General features: G+C 34.7%; 1 protein-coding gene across 1 annotated transcript; it reads left to right on the top strand.

The window, feature by feature from the left end:
* The first annotated feature begins 287 nt into the window (after positions 1–287).
* On the top strand, positions 288–8,552 carry LOC123527611 (uncharacterized). Its single transcript, XM_045307208.2, has 2 exons — positions 288–1,314; positions 6,475–8,552. The coding sequence occupies exon 2, from the start codon at positions 6,483–6,485 to the stop codon at positions 8,541–8,543; it is 2,061 nt and encodes a 686-aa protein (XP_045163143.2). The 5' UTR covers positions 288–1,314; positions 6,475–6,482; the 3' UTR covers positions 8,544–8,552.
* The last annotated feature ends 9,934 nt before the right edge of the window (positions 8,553–18,486 follow it).

Here is an 18,486-nt window from a genome sequence, read left to right on the forward strand (position 1 = left end):
GACGTCACGTTAACGTGCGATGACGTCGATATTTTTGTTGCGACCAAGAAAGAGCGCTACTATATTTTGTCTATTGTTATAGATTAAGGGCATATTAGAATCGAAATAATGTATAGCGAAATCATGTTTTACTTTAATTAATACACTCAAAATCGGTTATACGTCGCCAGAATAATTCATTCGGGCTACGCCCTCGTGAAATTATTCCGCAGACATATAACTGCTTTTCGTGTATTAATAACGCCCTATACATTATTTTTTAAACCATGTATCTTTATTATTATCTCAATGTAACACAATGAGTGTTCTGTTATAGTAATTAATTATCTGCCACCGTTACTCATACCTGTTAGCTTTCTGTTATATCAATTAATCTCTGTTTTGATGATTTGTTTATGTATAACTGGCTGACCAGTTATTTATGAAACTAACTTGTTTTGTTTTTCGTAAGAAAATGCCACACATTTCTACTAATGCTAATTATTTTGTTTACAGTTACAACCACCTATTTTTAGTTTTGTCTCATGCCAGTGAGTAATATCATGACCTTAATTATTTTGTTTATTTGTATTTATCCGCTCAAGATTTCGAAATCAACTCTTCATTATGTAATATTCTAAAGGTTAATTATATTGTTTACTTTGTTTGTGGTAAATACGTCTGGAAAATGATTCACCTATCTACATATTTTGCAATAAGCATCTGTTTCAGTAATTAACTTTGTTTATGTTTACGTGTATAATATGAATCATGTGATTATTTCACAACAATTTCATCATCTTGTTATTGCGACGTAGTTCTGGGATAAGGTATAAATACTCAGCGGAATGGGCTTGGAGAGCAGTTCGGATCGGTTCAGATCAGCTCGGTTAAGTTCGATTTTTGGGCTCGGGTTTAAGAGCGGGTTAAAAATAACTGTGGAAGTTTTAGAACTGACTATTATGTTATAGAACTTTTGGACTTAAGAATAAAAATTAATTAAAAGTTTGACGCGGGAAAATACTATTTAAAAAGCTGATGTATTTATACCTTAATTGACTGTTAGTATAGCTGACGTCTGTATAACCTTGTAAATAAAACCGAGTGTGAAAAAAACTGCTGACTTTCTCAATCTATGCAACCAGTGGTGGTGTTACATGGATCGTTTCTGGTGCACATGTGACCAGGATTTCAACAGAACATTTTGAACGAACAAAAAATTTGTCGCGGATATCACAACCGAAGTACTGAAAGGGAAAACAAGACAGGAAGACCGAGGACTGAAGACTGGCAGTTGGCAATCGAGACTTCGCTACAGAGAAAGACGTAATATTGGTGAGTAACTTTTTGTTACTACTCCTTTGGTTAAGAATGGCTGATCATGATATGGGCGAGATTTTCCATAATTTGGCTAACCAATTAGCTAATGTTTCAGCTGCAGTTGGTACACAAGGCATTGCACAAATTGTTCAATCATTTGATGGTGATCCAAGAATGTTTAAGACATGGGTTAAATCAATAGAAAAGTATGCTGTTCTTACTGGTCTCCCGGATGACCGAAAAAAAGTTAGTGGCATATCAGTCAAGTCAGGGTCCTGTAAGCGATTTTATTCAAAGGTATCTAAATGATCATCCAAGGGCGGACTGGGATGGGTTCAAGGCCGAATTGGCATCAAGGTTCGCAGAAATCACTGATGCTCAACATGCATTTATGATTTTAAGGAATGTTAGACAGAAACATAATGAAAATGTACAATTGTTTGCTGAGAGGTTGCTTGGTCTTGCCGAAGAAGCCTTTGCAGGGCATCAAGGTGATATGCAAAGTGTAGAAAGACAGTTAGTAGGGTTTTTCGTGGATGGGTTAGCACATGATTATTTAAGAATGAAAATCATGAGAGAAAATCCGGCCACATTGCAGGCTGCTGTAGCAAGCGCAATGGCAGAACAAAATGTTAGAGCTAGGTTCAATTTAAGAGTAAGGAGGGGGAACGATACCACATCCGCAGGGTTTGAGTCAATGGAAGTCGATCATTATCGGCCAATGAGAAGATGCAATTACTGTAAGAAACCAGGTCACTCAGAACAAAATTGCATGAGCAAAAGGAAACAAGTAAACGCAGTTGAAAGGGAAAGGGCTAAAAGAAGTTATGACAACATAGAGTGTTGGAACTGTGGTCAATTAGGGCACATTAGGAGGCATTGTTCGAAACCTCGTCAGAATAATTGGGGATTTACCGGGGACAAAAATGTTCAGGAAAACTAGGAGTCTCCTTTCATAAAGAAGCCAATGTTAGGAGAAAAGGACTACCAATGTACAATATTTCATTAGCTGGAAATCCAAACTCTTGTGTTATTAAAATAGGTAAAGAAAGATTTAGAACATTAGTTGATTCAGGAGCTGAAGTGTCTTTAATGCATCGTCGGGTCTACAATTTATTAAAAGACAAACCGAAATTAAACAAGAAAAAGGTTTTATTGCAATCAGTAAATGGTGATTCGTTGAACGTCGATGGATGTATTGACATAACTTTCAGAATCGGGGGTACCGAACTGAATCACACGTTTTACATAGTCAAAAATATGAATAGAAATATGATACTAGGTTCAGATTGGCTTTTGAAAAATGGTGTGCGAATGTACTATGATTTAGGTTGCTTGCGAGTAGGAAAAACATATGTTCCTTTAGAAGAAGATATACATATATCATCTCTTGTCAGGTTAAGATTTGACACAAAACTTGAACCACAAACTGCAAGGCTGTGTTATGGAAAGGTTAAAAATAAGGCGGATATACCAGTCAAAGAAACATACTGTGTAAAAGGCATTGACAAAGGTTTTATTAGCACTCAACCAGGGTTAATGGTATCTAACTCAATAATGGAGTTGCAAGAAAAACGTAACTTCCCCATCAAAATTGTGAACAACACTAACAAGTGTTTAAGGTTAAGACGTGGTTGTGTTGTTGCTAAAGTAGAGCAAATAAAACAAGAGGATCAGATTAACTCCATTAAAAACATTTCGAACAGAGGTTATCATGGCACGAAGAAATGCAATGAAGTCAATACTGACGATGTTATCGTTCCACCAGAACACCGGGATCTCGTATTATCTGTGATAAAAGAAAATTCTGATTTATTCGCAAATAAAGACTCTGAGCTTGGTCACACTGATACTGTTAAAATGAAAATAGATACAGGCAATGAACTACCAATTAAACTTAGACCGTATCGCACTCCACTGAATAATAGGAAAATAATAGATGATGCAGTTGAAGAAATGCTTGATGCAAAAATCATTTCAAGATCAAGGTCACCCTGGGCATTTCCGGTTGTTATTGTAGACAAGAAGGATGGCACAAAAAGGTTCTGTGTCGATTTTAGAAAATTAAATGCAATAACGAAAGTTAATTCATTCCCATTGCCGGTTATTGATGATTTGCTAGCTTTGTTAGGGGAATCGAAATATTTTACCTCCTTAGACTTGAAAAGTGGCTACTGGCAAATACTCATGGATGAAGAAGATAAGAAGAAAACTGCCTTCTGTTGTCATAAAGGTCTTTTTGAGTTTGAAGTAATGCCTTTTGGACTCTCAACAGCTCCTGCAGTGTTTCAGGAATTAATGTCAATTGTACTACAAGGCATAGAATCCTTTGCCGTAGCATATTTAGATGACTTGTTGCTGTTTAGTAAAAGCCTAGAGGAACATATGAGACATATAAAGGAAGTTTTCAAACGACTAAGGCAACATGGGCTAAAACTTAAACTAAATAAGTGTCAATTTTTGAAACAAGAAACAAATTACTTAGGGTTCATCATATCAAAAGATGGAATCAAACCTGATCCGCAGAAAGTAGAGGCAATTAGAAAACTACCAAGCCCTAAAACGGTTCGCGAAGTAAGAAGCTTTATCGGAATGTGTTCGTTCTACCGCAGATTTATACCAAGATTTTCAGAGATAGCAGAACCATTGATAAATCTGACAAGGAAGTATTCACGATTTCATTGGACTGAAATATGCGAATCCGGTTTTCAAACGTTAAAAAATCAGCTAACAATAGTACCATTATTAGTTTATCCAAACCCTAATAAATCCTACATTCTCTACACAGACGCGAGCGATACATGTGTTGGTGCGTGTTTAACACAGGAATGTGATGAAAATGAAAGTGTCCCAGACAAATCTGCTAATGAAAAACCAATTTATTATCTTTCACATAAACTTAACAGCGCGCAGTGCAAGTACTCAACCGTAGAGAAAGAGGCGTTCGCGATACATTACGCGTTACAGAAATTAGATATTTATTTACATAATGCTGAGTTTGTTATTTATTCTGACCACAAGCCGCTTAAATACCTCCTTGAATCACCAATGCAGAATAAGAGAATTCAAATGTGGGCGTTAGGTATCGCTGGGTATAACTGTAAAATCGAGTATATTGAAGGACCAAAAAATTATTGCGCCGATTTGCTTTCGCGTTCACCTACCGTGTGCTCTGAAGATAATGTAAATGAACAGATAGAAATGGATATTAGTGATAAAACTTATAAAATAAATGCTATCAATTCAAATAAGATAGATGCTTCAAAATATGTTAATTACCAGCCACCGCTCAAGGACCAATTTCGGGAACCACAGTGTGAAATTGACATGGAAAAAGAACAAAACAAGGACACCAAAATAACTGAACTGAAGATGATCCTTAAACACGGAAAGCCGTCAAAAAGCATTCAGAACAAGCACATTGAACTAAATAACATACTTTATTACTTATCCAATGCAGACGAAGACCCTTGCCTACGGCTTTTTGTACCTGAGCATCTAAAGGATAATATACTTAAACAGTTTCATGATGATAATGGTCATATGGGTGCGGACAAAACATTTTATACAATAAAGCAAAAGTATTACTGGCCCTCCATGTTTAGAGACATAAGTAATTATGTGAATAAATGTGTAGACTGTCAAACACGAATCCTAAAGAAAATAAAAGCACCAATTCAAGAAACAGGTGTGCCTCCATTTGCCTTTGCTTCCATTGCTTTAGATTTAAGTGGTCCATTTCCTAAAACGAAGTCTGGTAATAAGTATATAGTAGGATTTATTGATATCTATAGTGGGTTCCCTGAAGCATGGGCAGTGCCTGACAAAAGTGCTGAAAATATAGCACATCTACTAATAGAAGAAATATACCCCCGCTATGGAACACCTTTACAATTAGTCTCTGACAACGGTCAAGAAAACTGTGCAAAAGCAGTGCAGGAAACACTGACAGAAATGAACATAAAACATATCAAATGCACACCGTTTCATCCTCAAGGAAATTCAAGAATTGAAAGATTCCATAAAACACTTAATGATATTATAGCTAAGAAAATAAAAGATGGTCAACTTGAGACCTGGGACTTATATTTGAACCAGAGTCTAGCAGCAATTAGGTTTAATGTTAGCGAATCTACAAAATTCTCCCCATTCTATTTACTGTATAACCGTGAAGTCATATTGCCTTTAGATAACTTACTTAAACCTCGTCGGAAATACGAAGGGACTGAACTTCATAAAATTGCCTTACAGGAGCAACATAGGGCTTTCCTGACTGCTTATAAAAATCTGAAGAAAGCAAAAAAGAGACAAGTCAAATATGCCAATTTGAAAGCTCAAGAAATAAAATTTGAAATAAATGACCCAGTATATTATATGAATTTTCAAAAGAAGGGCAAACTTGATCGAAAATGGAAACCGTATTATCGAATTATAGAAAAGAAGTCACCTTTGACATACATTATTAAAAATCAATTAGATAACTCAACCAGAAAAGTTCATGCAGAACAATTGAGACTTGCACAAATTGATGAATGGGATATTCCAAAAGATTCTCTAGGCAGACCAAGGAGAAAGGCAACGTTTGTTGTCCCTCCTGAGGACTCTGAAACTAATTCCGATAATTCAGTTGATGGCCAAGGGCAACCCATCGAAAAGCTATTTCGGAAAGAGCGGGAACATTCTGATGATGAAGACGATATCCCTTTAATGGAGTTAGCTAAGCGCTTAAAACAAAGAGAAAAACAAGAAAATTCAAACTATTTTTCAGATTCTGAACAAACTGTTGACTACTATTCAACCGTTGAAACTCTCGAAGATGATGATAGCATAATGTCTCAAGATAATACGGATAACAAACAAGATAGTAAAAATAAAGATGATAATAACTCAAATCAGCTAGAATCAGATATTATGTCGGATAGTTTTTCAAATGGAACCAATTCGGAAGGGATGACGGATTCTGATATGATGCAGATAAATGTTGTCAGGAAAAGGTTACAAAATCACAATGTTCTTAAGGCAACATGTAAGCAACGGCAAAAGCAACGACAATCAAACATGCGCAATTTATTTAAGGCTATTTCTGAACTTTTGTGAATATATTGTACATTGATATGTTCTAAGGCTTCAAAAATGTATTGAAGTAATTATTGAATCTATTGCAACTTTTTTCAGGAATCATCATGATTGGCTTCCTACTGCTTAACCTTGCTGGCTTAACTAGCGCCATAATAACTCAAGACAATGTTATTTTTAATAAAGTTAATGATGTGACCACCACACGATCTCACTGGCTAGTAACGTTTGTGATGAATTTCAATGAGTATGAAATATATTTAAGAAAATTAAGTTACAACATAGAAATGGCCAACTGTGTAGCAGATGAAGTTGTAAAGAAATATAATGCTTCTAGGGCAGAATACTTCCTCGGGACTTTTTTAAATATGAAGAATGAGATTAGACATCTAAATGAGACACATCGTAAAGTACTCAGTAGCTATACTGACTTAAAACGTGTAACTACACGTAATAAAAGGGCAATCCTTCCCATTTCAAATGTATTTAAATTCCTTTTCGGAGTACCATCAGATGACGATCTGAAATCCATCCGTAAACACATGGGAAAGCTGGCAAGAAACCAAAAAGATATAATTCATGTGTTAGAGGAAAATATATCCATCCTCAACATCTCACGTCGTGAAATTTCTGAAAACAGACAGACACTTAATGAACTGATTTCTGTTTTAGGAACCATGGATCTCAAAATAAATAAATTGGCTAAACAACTCAACACAAGAATAAATGATATTCAAGATTTCACTACAGTGTACTTTAAACTAGACATCTATATTGAAGAAGTAAAGATGATGCTTACTCAAGCTCATATATATCTTGAAAATTTTAAGCTTCAGCTAAATATGCTTAGTTTAGGTCATCTATCCCCCAGTCTAATTACTCCTAGTAATTTAAAGGAACTTTTACTTGACATCAAGTCACGGCTCCCTAAAACTCTCATTCTCTCTGATGATCCAGTGTCAAAATTATGGCATTTTTATCAGTACTTGACTTGCACCACAGTCATGCATCAATCTAACATTCTTGTACTTGTCTCCATACCTCTCTTGGATTTAAATGAAAATTATGAAGTATATGAGCTACACAGTATGCCATTTCCTTATTTTGTTGGCGAAAATATGACCAAAGGCTCAAAAGAAAGCAAAAATGGCCTGAAAGAAATGACAGCTACATATGAATTAGAGGCTTCAGCAATGCTTATTAATCAAGGGCGCACTAAATATGCATTAATAGAACAGAATGAAATTTCAAAATGTAAAAACCAAGTTTTGCATTTCTGCAACATCAAGAGCCCAATCTTTCAAGTAAATTTGTCTAAAATGTGCGTTATTTCATTGTTCATTAAGGACGAAACAAAAATTAACACTTATTGTCAAGTTATGGTAAGACCAAGCTCCCGCCTACCATCAGCAAGATATATTGACTCAAATATATGGGGTATCGCACTTTCGAGTTCATTAAGATTAACGGTGGTTTGCTATGAAACCCAAATGCGAAAGGCAATTGTAACAATAAAGCCTCCAGTTGCATTATTTCGGTTAGATATGAATTGTTTCGCTTACAGTGACTTCATGACATTATCACCCTCTTATCATGACAAAAGCAAATACATAAAACAAATGTCCATTGGACAGTTTTGGGACATACAACAATTAAGAAACAGTTCTATCTGGAATAAATTACATTTTGCTGTCCCAAATATATCAAAACTGATATTACCTAAAGAACTACTACCTGTTAAACAAATTTCAATGGATCACCTTATTTATTCGCTAAAGAGGATTAACAAAAATCGAAAAGACAGTTATGAAATTAACTGGATTGCTATACTATTACCAACTGCACTGATGACAACTGTTTTGATAATAATATGTTACTGTTGTAAAAACAAAGAAAAATTAGGAAAATTAAGCCCAGCATGGTTAGCTAGGAAGGCCAGAGGTGTGGACAAAAACAGTTCTCACCAAGAAAGAATGGTGGCGACAGACAGATCTGTGAATGTGATTACCGTTTCCGATGCGGAGAGTGCACCGGAGCCACCGAAAGAAGAACAGGAAATGCAGACTGCCAACAGGAACTCCAGTATTATACAGAAACTATATCCAAGTGTTGATATCATATCAAGCAACAACGACGGAAAAAGATATGATACACACCCAAAAGTATAAACAATATGGGGCAGCTGTAAATCTGTTCAGAAAAAAAAAACTGGAACTGACGTCGCTAATAACCTTGTATTGTGATTCATATGTATAGAATAAAGTCATTAACTGTGTGTCCCTGTAGAAGTTGTATGTTTTATAGACGTGGATTACCTTTAAAATAGACGTGTGTTTATTTACATAGACGTGGTTGTGTTTGACATTATCAATAGTAATACCTGTTTGAGTTTTGATACCTGTTCTGATACTAATTAGCTCCTCCAACAATTACAAAGATTCTTATCATAATTGCTCTACCAGCTCAGGAAGAACAAAGATACGTGGTCAAGCCAAGGTCCCAAGGGAATAGTATTCACCAAAATGCTGTGCATAAATATTCTTTTGCACAGTTGCAAATCTGATCTCAACCATGTTGACAGAACGCAGGATAATAGAACTTTTTTGTTTTTATGTGTTGGAATGGGTTGTGGGATATGCTGTAGTGGACTTAGACGAGCACGTAAAACAAAACTGCCCTCAGTGCAATGAAGGACGTGACGGCAATCACGAATGCCTTTTGGACTTTGGCGATGGGCATGGATTTTATCCTTGCCACCTTCTGCATAACTGGGACATTTTGATCAGGAGGGTAAAAGCAGAACTCCGGAATACCAGAACAGCGTTTAACGTCTGCCATCGTGCCCAACAGTTCATTCTGGACACGATAAACTTACAGCACCCTCCTTTGGATAGGATATATAGAAATACCGGATACGAGAGGTTGCTGGGGATCTTGCGATCCTGTCGGTTCTGGGAGGATGTCTTCGACAGGTTATACGTCCTTTCACGTAACGTTCAACACCTTCCTGAGCCAGAAAGTGAGGACAGTGGGGTAGAGTCGTGTGGAGAAGATGACACCTCAGACCCGGAATCCAGTAGCGAGAGTGATATGGAGTCTGAGGGATGGGAGGAAGTCGGGCTCGATTAAAATCTCTCTTAGACAATTAGAGTTTATTTCAGAATTATTTTTGGACCTCAAGACAAACAAATATCTTGGACAATAAAACATTCAATAAATGAAAAATTCATATCAATGTAAGTTAGTCTTTTAACATTTTCGCTACTTTAATATTTGGCTGAATCAACAATTTATGTTTTGCTTTCGTTTTTTTAAAAAAAAAAATATCAATGTAAGTTATTCTTTTAACATTTTCGCTACACTTTAATATTTGACTGAATCAACAATTTATGTTTTGTTTTCGTTTTTCAAAAAAAAATCGTTCAATTCTAAGACGTATATGCTTACTTGATAAATTGTGTTTTTGTGCTTTTTGTATTAGAAATGTTATCTAGATGTATATATTCTTTGATAAAATGAGTTTTGTGTGTGTTTTTTTTTCTATTAGATGTGTTGCTTATTTGTTTTATATTGATGTTTGCGGTTTATATGGATTGTTTTTATGATGTTTTTTTCTCTGTAAACTTGTGTTTGAAATTCAAACAAAGAAAAAAAGTTTGATTTTTTTTACAACTAAGAAATGAAGCTTAAATAATATTAATGAGTATAGAACAAGTCAATATTTTGTACGGTTATCTGTTGATTCTATCTAAGACAAACATTGGTTACTTCATCAGATCAAGATAAGGTTAATTAGACATCATAGTTGTATACCTGTTGATCTTTGTAATTAGACTTGTAGCAAACAATTTTTATCTCATGTTTCATCTAATGTCATCACGATAAAATCTGAGAATCTTCATATCCATGAATATTCTGGTTTGATTATTGCAGTAATGTAACACAATGAGTGTTCTGTTATAGTAATTAATTATCTGCCACCGTTACTCATACCTGTTAGCTTTCTGTTATATCAATTAATCTCTGTTTTGATGATTTGTTTATGTATAACTGGCTGACCAGTTATTTATGAAACTAACTTGTTTTGTTTTTCGTAAGAAAATGCCACACATTTCTACTAATGCTAATTATTTTGTTTACAGTTACAACCACCTATTTTTAGTTTTGTCTCATGCCAGTGAGTAATATCATGACCTTAATTATTTTGTTTATTTGTATTTATCCGCTCAAGATTTCGAAATCAACTCTTCATTATGTGATATTCTAAAGGTTAATTATATTGTTTACTTTGTTTGTGGTAAATACGTCTGGAAAATGATTCACCTATCTACATATTTTGCAATAAGCATCTGTTTCAGTAATTAACTTTGTTTATGTTTACGTGTATAATATGAATCATGTGATTATTTCACAACAATTTCATCATCTTGTTATTGCGACGTAGTTCTGGGATAAGGTATAAATACTCAGCGGAATGGGCTTGGAGGGCAGTTCGGATCGGTTCAGATCAGCTCGGTTAAGTTCGATTTTTGGGCTCGGGTTTAAGAGCGGGTTAAAAATAACTGTGGAAGTTTTAGAACTGACTATTATGTTATAGAACTTTTGGACTTAAGAATAAAAATTAATTAAAAGTTTGACGCGGGAAAATACTATTTAAAAAGCTGATGTATTTATACCTTAATTGACTGTTAGTATAGCTGACGTCTGTATAACCTTGTAAATAAAACCGAGTGTGAAAAAAACTGCTGACTTTCTCAATCTATGCAACCAGTGGTGGTGTTACATCAAGTAAAGAATCAAATTTCCATAGACTCAACAGGGATTAATATATAAATAACACAGGCCAGCTAGGATAATAAGAGACGTTGTCAACATGAGGAAAGTAATAATATTAGGGTGTTATCATTATTTGAATGTTGAAAAGAACCCAGACCAACCAGTATTACTTGTTTTATACCGAAAATCACATCTGGAGATATTTACCGAACGAAAAAGTTAGCCATAAGGACGTTATTCGTTTCCTTCGAAGATGGAAGGACTCATTACTTTTAACTGACGTGTTTATAAGCGTCTCAATCGCATGATCAGATCATTTAAACGCTTGTCAGCACGCGGGTTTAGAAACGAATTTCACCCGGATGTTATTAAAAAAGCATAATCTTAGTCACTTGACGCTTGTTTGTACGGGGTTTTCGAAACCGCGTGATATTCAAAGCAGTAGTGTTATAAATTTAGTATTCAAAATAAATCGGCTGATGTCTCCGGTGTTGTTACTCTGCTCGGGTTGACAATATCTCATACCACACCCGCTTGCCTGTGTTATTTATGTAATATACCAATTGCTGTGGACCGTGTTTTGGTCGAGATTGTTGTAACGTTGATCTTTATATCCAAATGCATTCAATTATATGTCATCTACTTCTTAGGAGTAACAATACAAGAATGTGACAGGCAGAAAAAAAGAAATAGAAATAATTTAGTAAACTTCTTTTACTTTCGAAGAAATAACATTACACTGTAAACATATTGTATTTGTAAAAAAATATCACAGCCCTTTAAAAAATGTTTTAACATTGAAGACGGTTTTGTTCTCATATTTTTGGTAATATGTTTTATACAATTATACAGCCATTAGCCTATAAATCGGTTTTAAGGACTTTATTTCTGTTTTGAAGGTGCTGGCGAGTAACAATACTAAACATATTACAATACACCATCATTTAGAAAAGGCCATTAACATATCAAGACAGTATGACTAAATATTGTGATAAAATTTAGAAAACAAATCTCAGACATTTAAATCCTCATCAATTATTCGCTGAGGTAAGGAAAAGAGACGCACGGAAATATCATGAGCCAGTCAAAACGAGCATCTTTACAAAGAGGCATATCATACTTGAACAATCACTACCATACTGCTCATTAAGTCACATATTCTTTAACACATCTAGCTTAGTTACATTGTCAAATTAATGTTAACTTTATTATATATATCTGAAAAAAATATTACATTGACTTTCAGATTAGTATGCGCTTTTGTTAATAAACTCTTTTTTTGTAATACAAGTCGAAATGTTGGAAAAATTATCTACACATTTGCTTTGCCATAATTGAAGGTTTCCTTTGTACGTATAAAGAAAAGCAGGGTTATGTGAATAATTATATATATATACAGTAGAAACAATCATTATATCAATCACATTTTATGCATGCACTTGTGAGCGGACTTTACAGTACGATTTTATAATGGTCTCTCATGTACCATTGTCAGCGAATTATATTTCACCGTCACGGTGTTTGGTTGTTCCGCATGTTCCTTACACAAAAACGACTGGTTCACATATTTGAGCCGCGCCATGGGAAAATCAACATAGTGGGTATGCGACCAGCATGGATCCAGACCAGCCTGCGCATCCGCGCAGTCTGGTCAGGATCCATGCTGTTCGCTAACAGTTTCTCCAATTCCAATAGGCTTTAAAAGCGAACAGCATGGAGCCTGGCCAGACTGCGCGGATGCGCAGGCTGGTCTGGATCCATGCTGGTCGCAAACCCACTATGTTGGTTTTCTCATGGCACGGTTCACATATTTAATGATTTGATATTTTATTCACATTACGTCATACTTAAATGTTTAACAGTCCAGATAATAACACCACCAGATATTCCATCTGAAATCATTATCTATATTTTCCAAACTCTTTTAAGATAAATAAATGTGCTCATAGCTGGCATCTTAAACATTTTCTCTATGTGAAAGCTGTCCGACTCACTGAAATTGGCTATAAAATAATATTTATGAAAATAAAAGAATGCAGCATTCAATCTTTATTCAGATTGTTGAATGGCGATATATCTCAGCCGCTTGAGCATGCATTTATGTTAATTCATGTGTGTGTGTGTGTGTTCGGGTTTAGCGTCTTTTCCAACAATTTTTCAGTCATATAAACGACAGTAGTAGCAGTGAGCACAATGCTCAACTTTATAGTGTTACTTCACTGGAATATCACGCCGTGGACACATGACATGATACCCCACCCAGTCACATTATACTGACACCGGGCTGACCAGTCCTAGCACTATCCTCTTAATGCTGAGCGCCAACCGAGGAAGCTACTATATAGTACCATTTTTACGTCTTTGGCACGACCTCCGGCACTCGAAGCGGGCGCTCTACCACTAGGCTACCGAGGCGGTTTCGATAAATCATGGTAGGATATGATACATACCATCAAGAACATAAAATTAAAACGTAAAACAAGACTGAAAAATGATTACATATTTAGTTGGTGAAAATTCTTCAAACCTTCCAGATTCTGACATTTTCAGACTGTTAAAAATGACATTAATTGTCTTTGAATTTAAAAGTACACAATAGTAATACATTTATGTCTGATCATTTTCCTTTGAAAATAAAAAATAATATTTCTTCTAGCTTTGCTTTTATCAAGCTCAGGTTGATTCTGTAATATCAAATTCACTTATAGGTTTCTTAAATGATATTCAAACGGAAAATATCACTTAGTTATTAAGGTCAATGTGATGTACATCTCTGTAATTAAAAGTACAAATACGATCGAAAATAAAAACAAATACTGTGCAGTATTTCGCCCAATGTTGTTTCGTTAAAAATAATTGAATTTATTTCAGAAATATGAAGGTATAATTATTATGGTTGTGTCAGAATGCCAGCAGTTCAGTTTCAGTGTAATCATCTCCGTTGTAACGACTTACTTTTAGAATATACTTGCAAGATTTTCTCTACTCATATAACAAGTTATTCTTATATCTATTTTATTTATCCAATCGTGGACGTGTATTTGCAACTCGTGACAGTACAATAATATTATATATTATATTGCCGCATTGGACAGACACGTGTGCGTACAAAAAAAGCTGTATTTTATCCGTATTTCGACGGTTCAACAGTCCCATGTTAAACATACAACAAAGCCCGAAACGCGTGAAAATGTTCCGACTGTAAATCATGTGAAGTAAGCGCTCTATGTACAGATTTTGGATATGCGTCTTTAAATCAGGATAAATGAATTAAAATAGATATATGGAATAAAAAGATCAATTAGGGCCTAACATTGTTCTGTATAACATATAGAGGATATTTGTTTGCTTCAGTGTAAGATCGAAATATATTTCACCGAGTGAACACTATAATGCAATATTTTCACGAGTGAAATATATTTCGATCTTACACCGAAACAAACAAATTTTCTATTTATTTTATGCATTTTAAAAGGTTTTAACCAAACTATATTCAGTTTGTCCGCGCAACGTCACGTGCATCGCATCATATCGCCATAATGTCATGACGTCAGGATGTCTAAAATTGTACAAAAACTATAAATAGTTCTATTACGTTTCCTTATTTCTTTTACATTCCACTTTGATAAACTGTAATGATTTATGATCCTTTTATTATTTTTATACATCTTTACCTTTACTGAAGAATATTTGCAAGGAATTTTCTATCATTTATAATTCATATCATTTCGCATTCAAATGTAGTTCTGTACCAGTGAAAATATCAATTTTATTTCACTGCTAAATTTCAGTATTTCACAGAAGAGCATAAAATAAATATTTGCATTCATATCAAGCTGGGAAAATACAGAAAAGGCACAAATACAATATTCAATGGATCATTTTTAATCTTAACTAAAATAAAATAGATATAGAATAAAAAGGTTATTTAACATTGCACTGTACAATACGAGATATATGGACTCGTACCCAGCCGGGAAAACCATACTAGACTCGTCAAGAACAAAGACGGGGAATATGTACTTTTAAAACATGTAGAACTATGCGTCGTTTTCTTACTTTGCTGAAGTTTGTTACCGAGTTCACAACCGATGACTGATAGATGTTAAAATAAGGTATTCAAAATACCGAGTTACAGTCTAGAAGGAGTCGTTATGCCAGAGTATTGTTTCTAAGGTTTGAAAATACTAGAATTTGAGACAAAATCTGTACAGACAATGTTCTTGAGAACATTTGTTATGATTTCAATAAATCCATTACGTAACATTGTATTTTGATGTTACTCTGACTAATATATTAAAGCATGCATACATTATTTTATCTGAAGTATGTGCTAGCATGGGTCTATGCAAATCACATATTACTGCACTATCTCTATTTTTATATTGTCTGTGATAGAGTTTCTTTAATGGAGTTTTAAAATAAAAGGAATCATAACATAACACAATTTTTATGACAAAAACAACGAAAAATACATATGCTAATTCCAAAATCGACTATATTTGTGCAAAAAATGGACGCCAGTTTACGCTTTGTGCTTTATTTTTTCCAGTGATAACGGGATTTCTTCATGAGAAAATGGTGCTTTTTCTTAGATTGTTGTCTGAAAATACCTGAATGCTTAAAAGTTTTGGTTTAAACGTAATTGTCATTGAAAGCCCAAAAGAATTTAACAGTTTAAATGCATACACAGTGATGTTGAAGGGTAACCTGTGAAGAATTGTACATTGGCCATTGTATAAGTCTCTGTTGAATATCAAACCATATAAAATAATCATTCATATATTTCATTTGTCGTAATATATACCTACGCTGGAAACATCACTGTACATTGGTAATCTCGAACATTGTGCGCACTTCGAATGTTAGAAGCTTTCATAATAAACTGTAAGTTGGCTAGCTTAAACAAGAGGGCCATGATGGCCCTATATCGCTCACCTGAGTTTAATTGCTTTCTTGAAAAAAATTCTTTGCTAAAGCTAAACAAATAACCCCATGGGGTGGGGTCAATTTGACCCCGGAGGTAATGATTTGAACAAATTTTGTAGAAGTCTACTAGGCAATGCTACATGTCAAATATCTAAGATCTAAGCCTTCTGGTTTATTTTTAGAAATTTTTTGAAGATTTTCCTATGTAAAATCAAGTGACCCCTGGGGTGGGGTCAATTTTAAACCCGGGGGTCATGATTTGAACAAATTTTGTAGAGGTCCACTAGGCAATGCTACATATGAAATATCTAAGCTCTAGGCCTTCTGGTTTATTTTGAAGATTTTTCTATGTACAATCAAGTAATCCCATGGGGCGGGGTCAATTTGACCCCGGGGGTCATGATTTGAATAAATTTTGTAGAAGTCTACTAGGCAATGCTACATGTCAAATATCTAAGACCTAGGCCTTCTGGTTTATTTTTAGAAAATTTTTGAAGATTTTCCTATGTAAAATCAAGTGACCCTGGGGTGGGGTCAATTTTGACCCGGGGGTCATGATTTGAACAAATTTTGTAGAGGTCCACTAGGCAATGCTACATGTCAAATATCTAAGCTCTAAGCCTTCTGGTTTATTTTTAGAAATTTTTTGAAGATTTTCCTATGTAAAATCAAGTGACCCCTGGGGCGACATCAATTTTGACCCTGGGGTCATGATTTGAACAATTTTAGTAGAGGTCCACTAGGCAATGCTACAAGTCAAATATCTAAGCTCTAGGGCTTCTGGTTTTTGAGAAGAAGATTTTTTAAGATTTTCCTATGTAGAATCAAGTGACCCCCTGGGCGTGGTCAATTTTGACCCTGGGGTCATGATTTGAACAAACTTGGTAGAGGTCCACTAGGCAATGCTTCACACCAAATATCTAAGCTCTAGGGCTTCTGGTTTTTGAGAAGAAGATTTTTAAAGTTTTTACTTTTGGTTGCCATGGCAACCAGAATTCTGTATGGAATTCAATTCTTTGAACAATTTTTAAAGAAGACCATCCAAGGAACAACCCTGTGAAGTTTCATCAAAATTGGCCTGTTGGTTTAGGAGGAGATGTTGTTTAAAGGAAAGTGTGGACGGACGGACGGACGGACGACGGACGGACGGACGGACGACGGACGGACGGACGCCGGACGGTGAGTGATCACAATACCTCACCCTGAGCACTTTGTGCTCAGGTGAGCTAAAAACTCAAAAGAAACAAAATAACATACCAGAGCGCAAAGCGATAAATAAATATTGATATCCATTCAATAATTTCGCGAGACGTACTTTGCTATGATGAACGGCAGAGGTGTTAAAATGAACAATCCTCCCTCCATGTTAATATAATAATTTTTAGGGGATTTACATTCCAAACATGGCTAAGATTATAATTTTAAAGGTTGTTTTAAGCAACATTAAACAACATTTTCGTTCAGATGTATAATACAATCGTTGAGCAACACAATACATTATACAAAAGTCTTCACATTGACAGTTGATGCGTTTTCCGCAGATATTACGTTAGCATTTGTCGATATATTTCAAGCGATATATTTCAAGCGATATATTTCAAGCGATATATTCAAATTAGGCTAATCGAATTGAAATGAATTGAAATTTACAGACTAGAATCATTCGTCAACTTGCCACCGCACGAGAGATATAACAATGCTATTCTAAGATGCAGTATGATATATGGGTCGCCCTTTATGCGCTGACATTGAAAAAAGAAATATCTCATTTCATTCTGAGTTAGAGAGACACCTTTTTTAAACAAAGCAATAAATTATACACAATGCTGAAATAGAACTATATTAAGATTTTAAGGGCACAGATAAAATGATATATCGTTTTGAAGATATTGGTAGGGTTGTCATCGAAAAATGTTGCGCAAACTTATTATAATAATAATTTTATATAATAATTTAGTAGAAAATAAGAGACTAATACACGACCTCGTTGTGCATTCTGGTCATAAATACACTCAATATATTCAAAATAACTACATTTGACCATTTAAACAATACGTTCCAGTGATATTTTCGTAATACATACTTTTTCATATTTGCAAGATATATACACAATATCAATTGTCTTTATTCTTTGCTACTAGAAGAATGAATATCATACATGGAACTCTCATTCGGATTAGTTTTATACGGGATCGCCGAAAAGGAATAACGAAGATCCGTAAAAGTGATGACATTGTAATATGATAAACATAATAATTGACCAGGATTTCTAGTTATAAAAGATTGAGATGATTGTTACGTTGCAAAATGCTTTCGTATGCGACGCGGAAGTTATTACACTTTTATTTGATTGTTACGTTGCAAAATGCTTTCGTATGTAACGTGGACGTAATTAAAGTTTTATTT

The sequence above is a fragment of the Mercenaria mercenaria genome, chromosome 8, assembly GCF_021730395.1.
Source record: "Mercenaria mercenaria strain notata chromosome 8, MADL_Memer_1, whole genome shotgun sequence".
NCBI classification, from domain to species: Eukaryota; Metazoa; Mollusca; class Bivalvia; order Venerida; family Veneridae; genus Mercenaria; species Mercenaria mercenaria.

Bases quoted from the DNA above. Each gene is read 5' to 3' on its own strand.
- LOC123527611 (XM_045307208.2), top strand. From the start codon at position 6,483: ATGATTGGCTTCCTACTGCTTAACCTTGCTGGCTTAACTAGCGCCATA.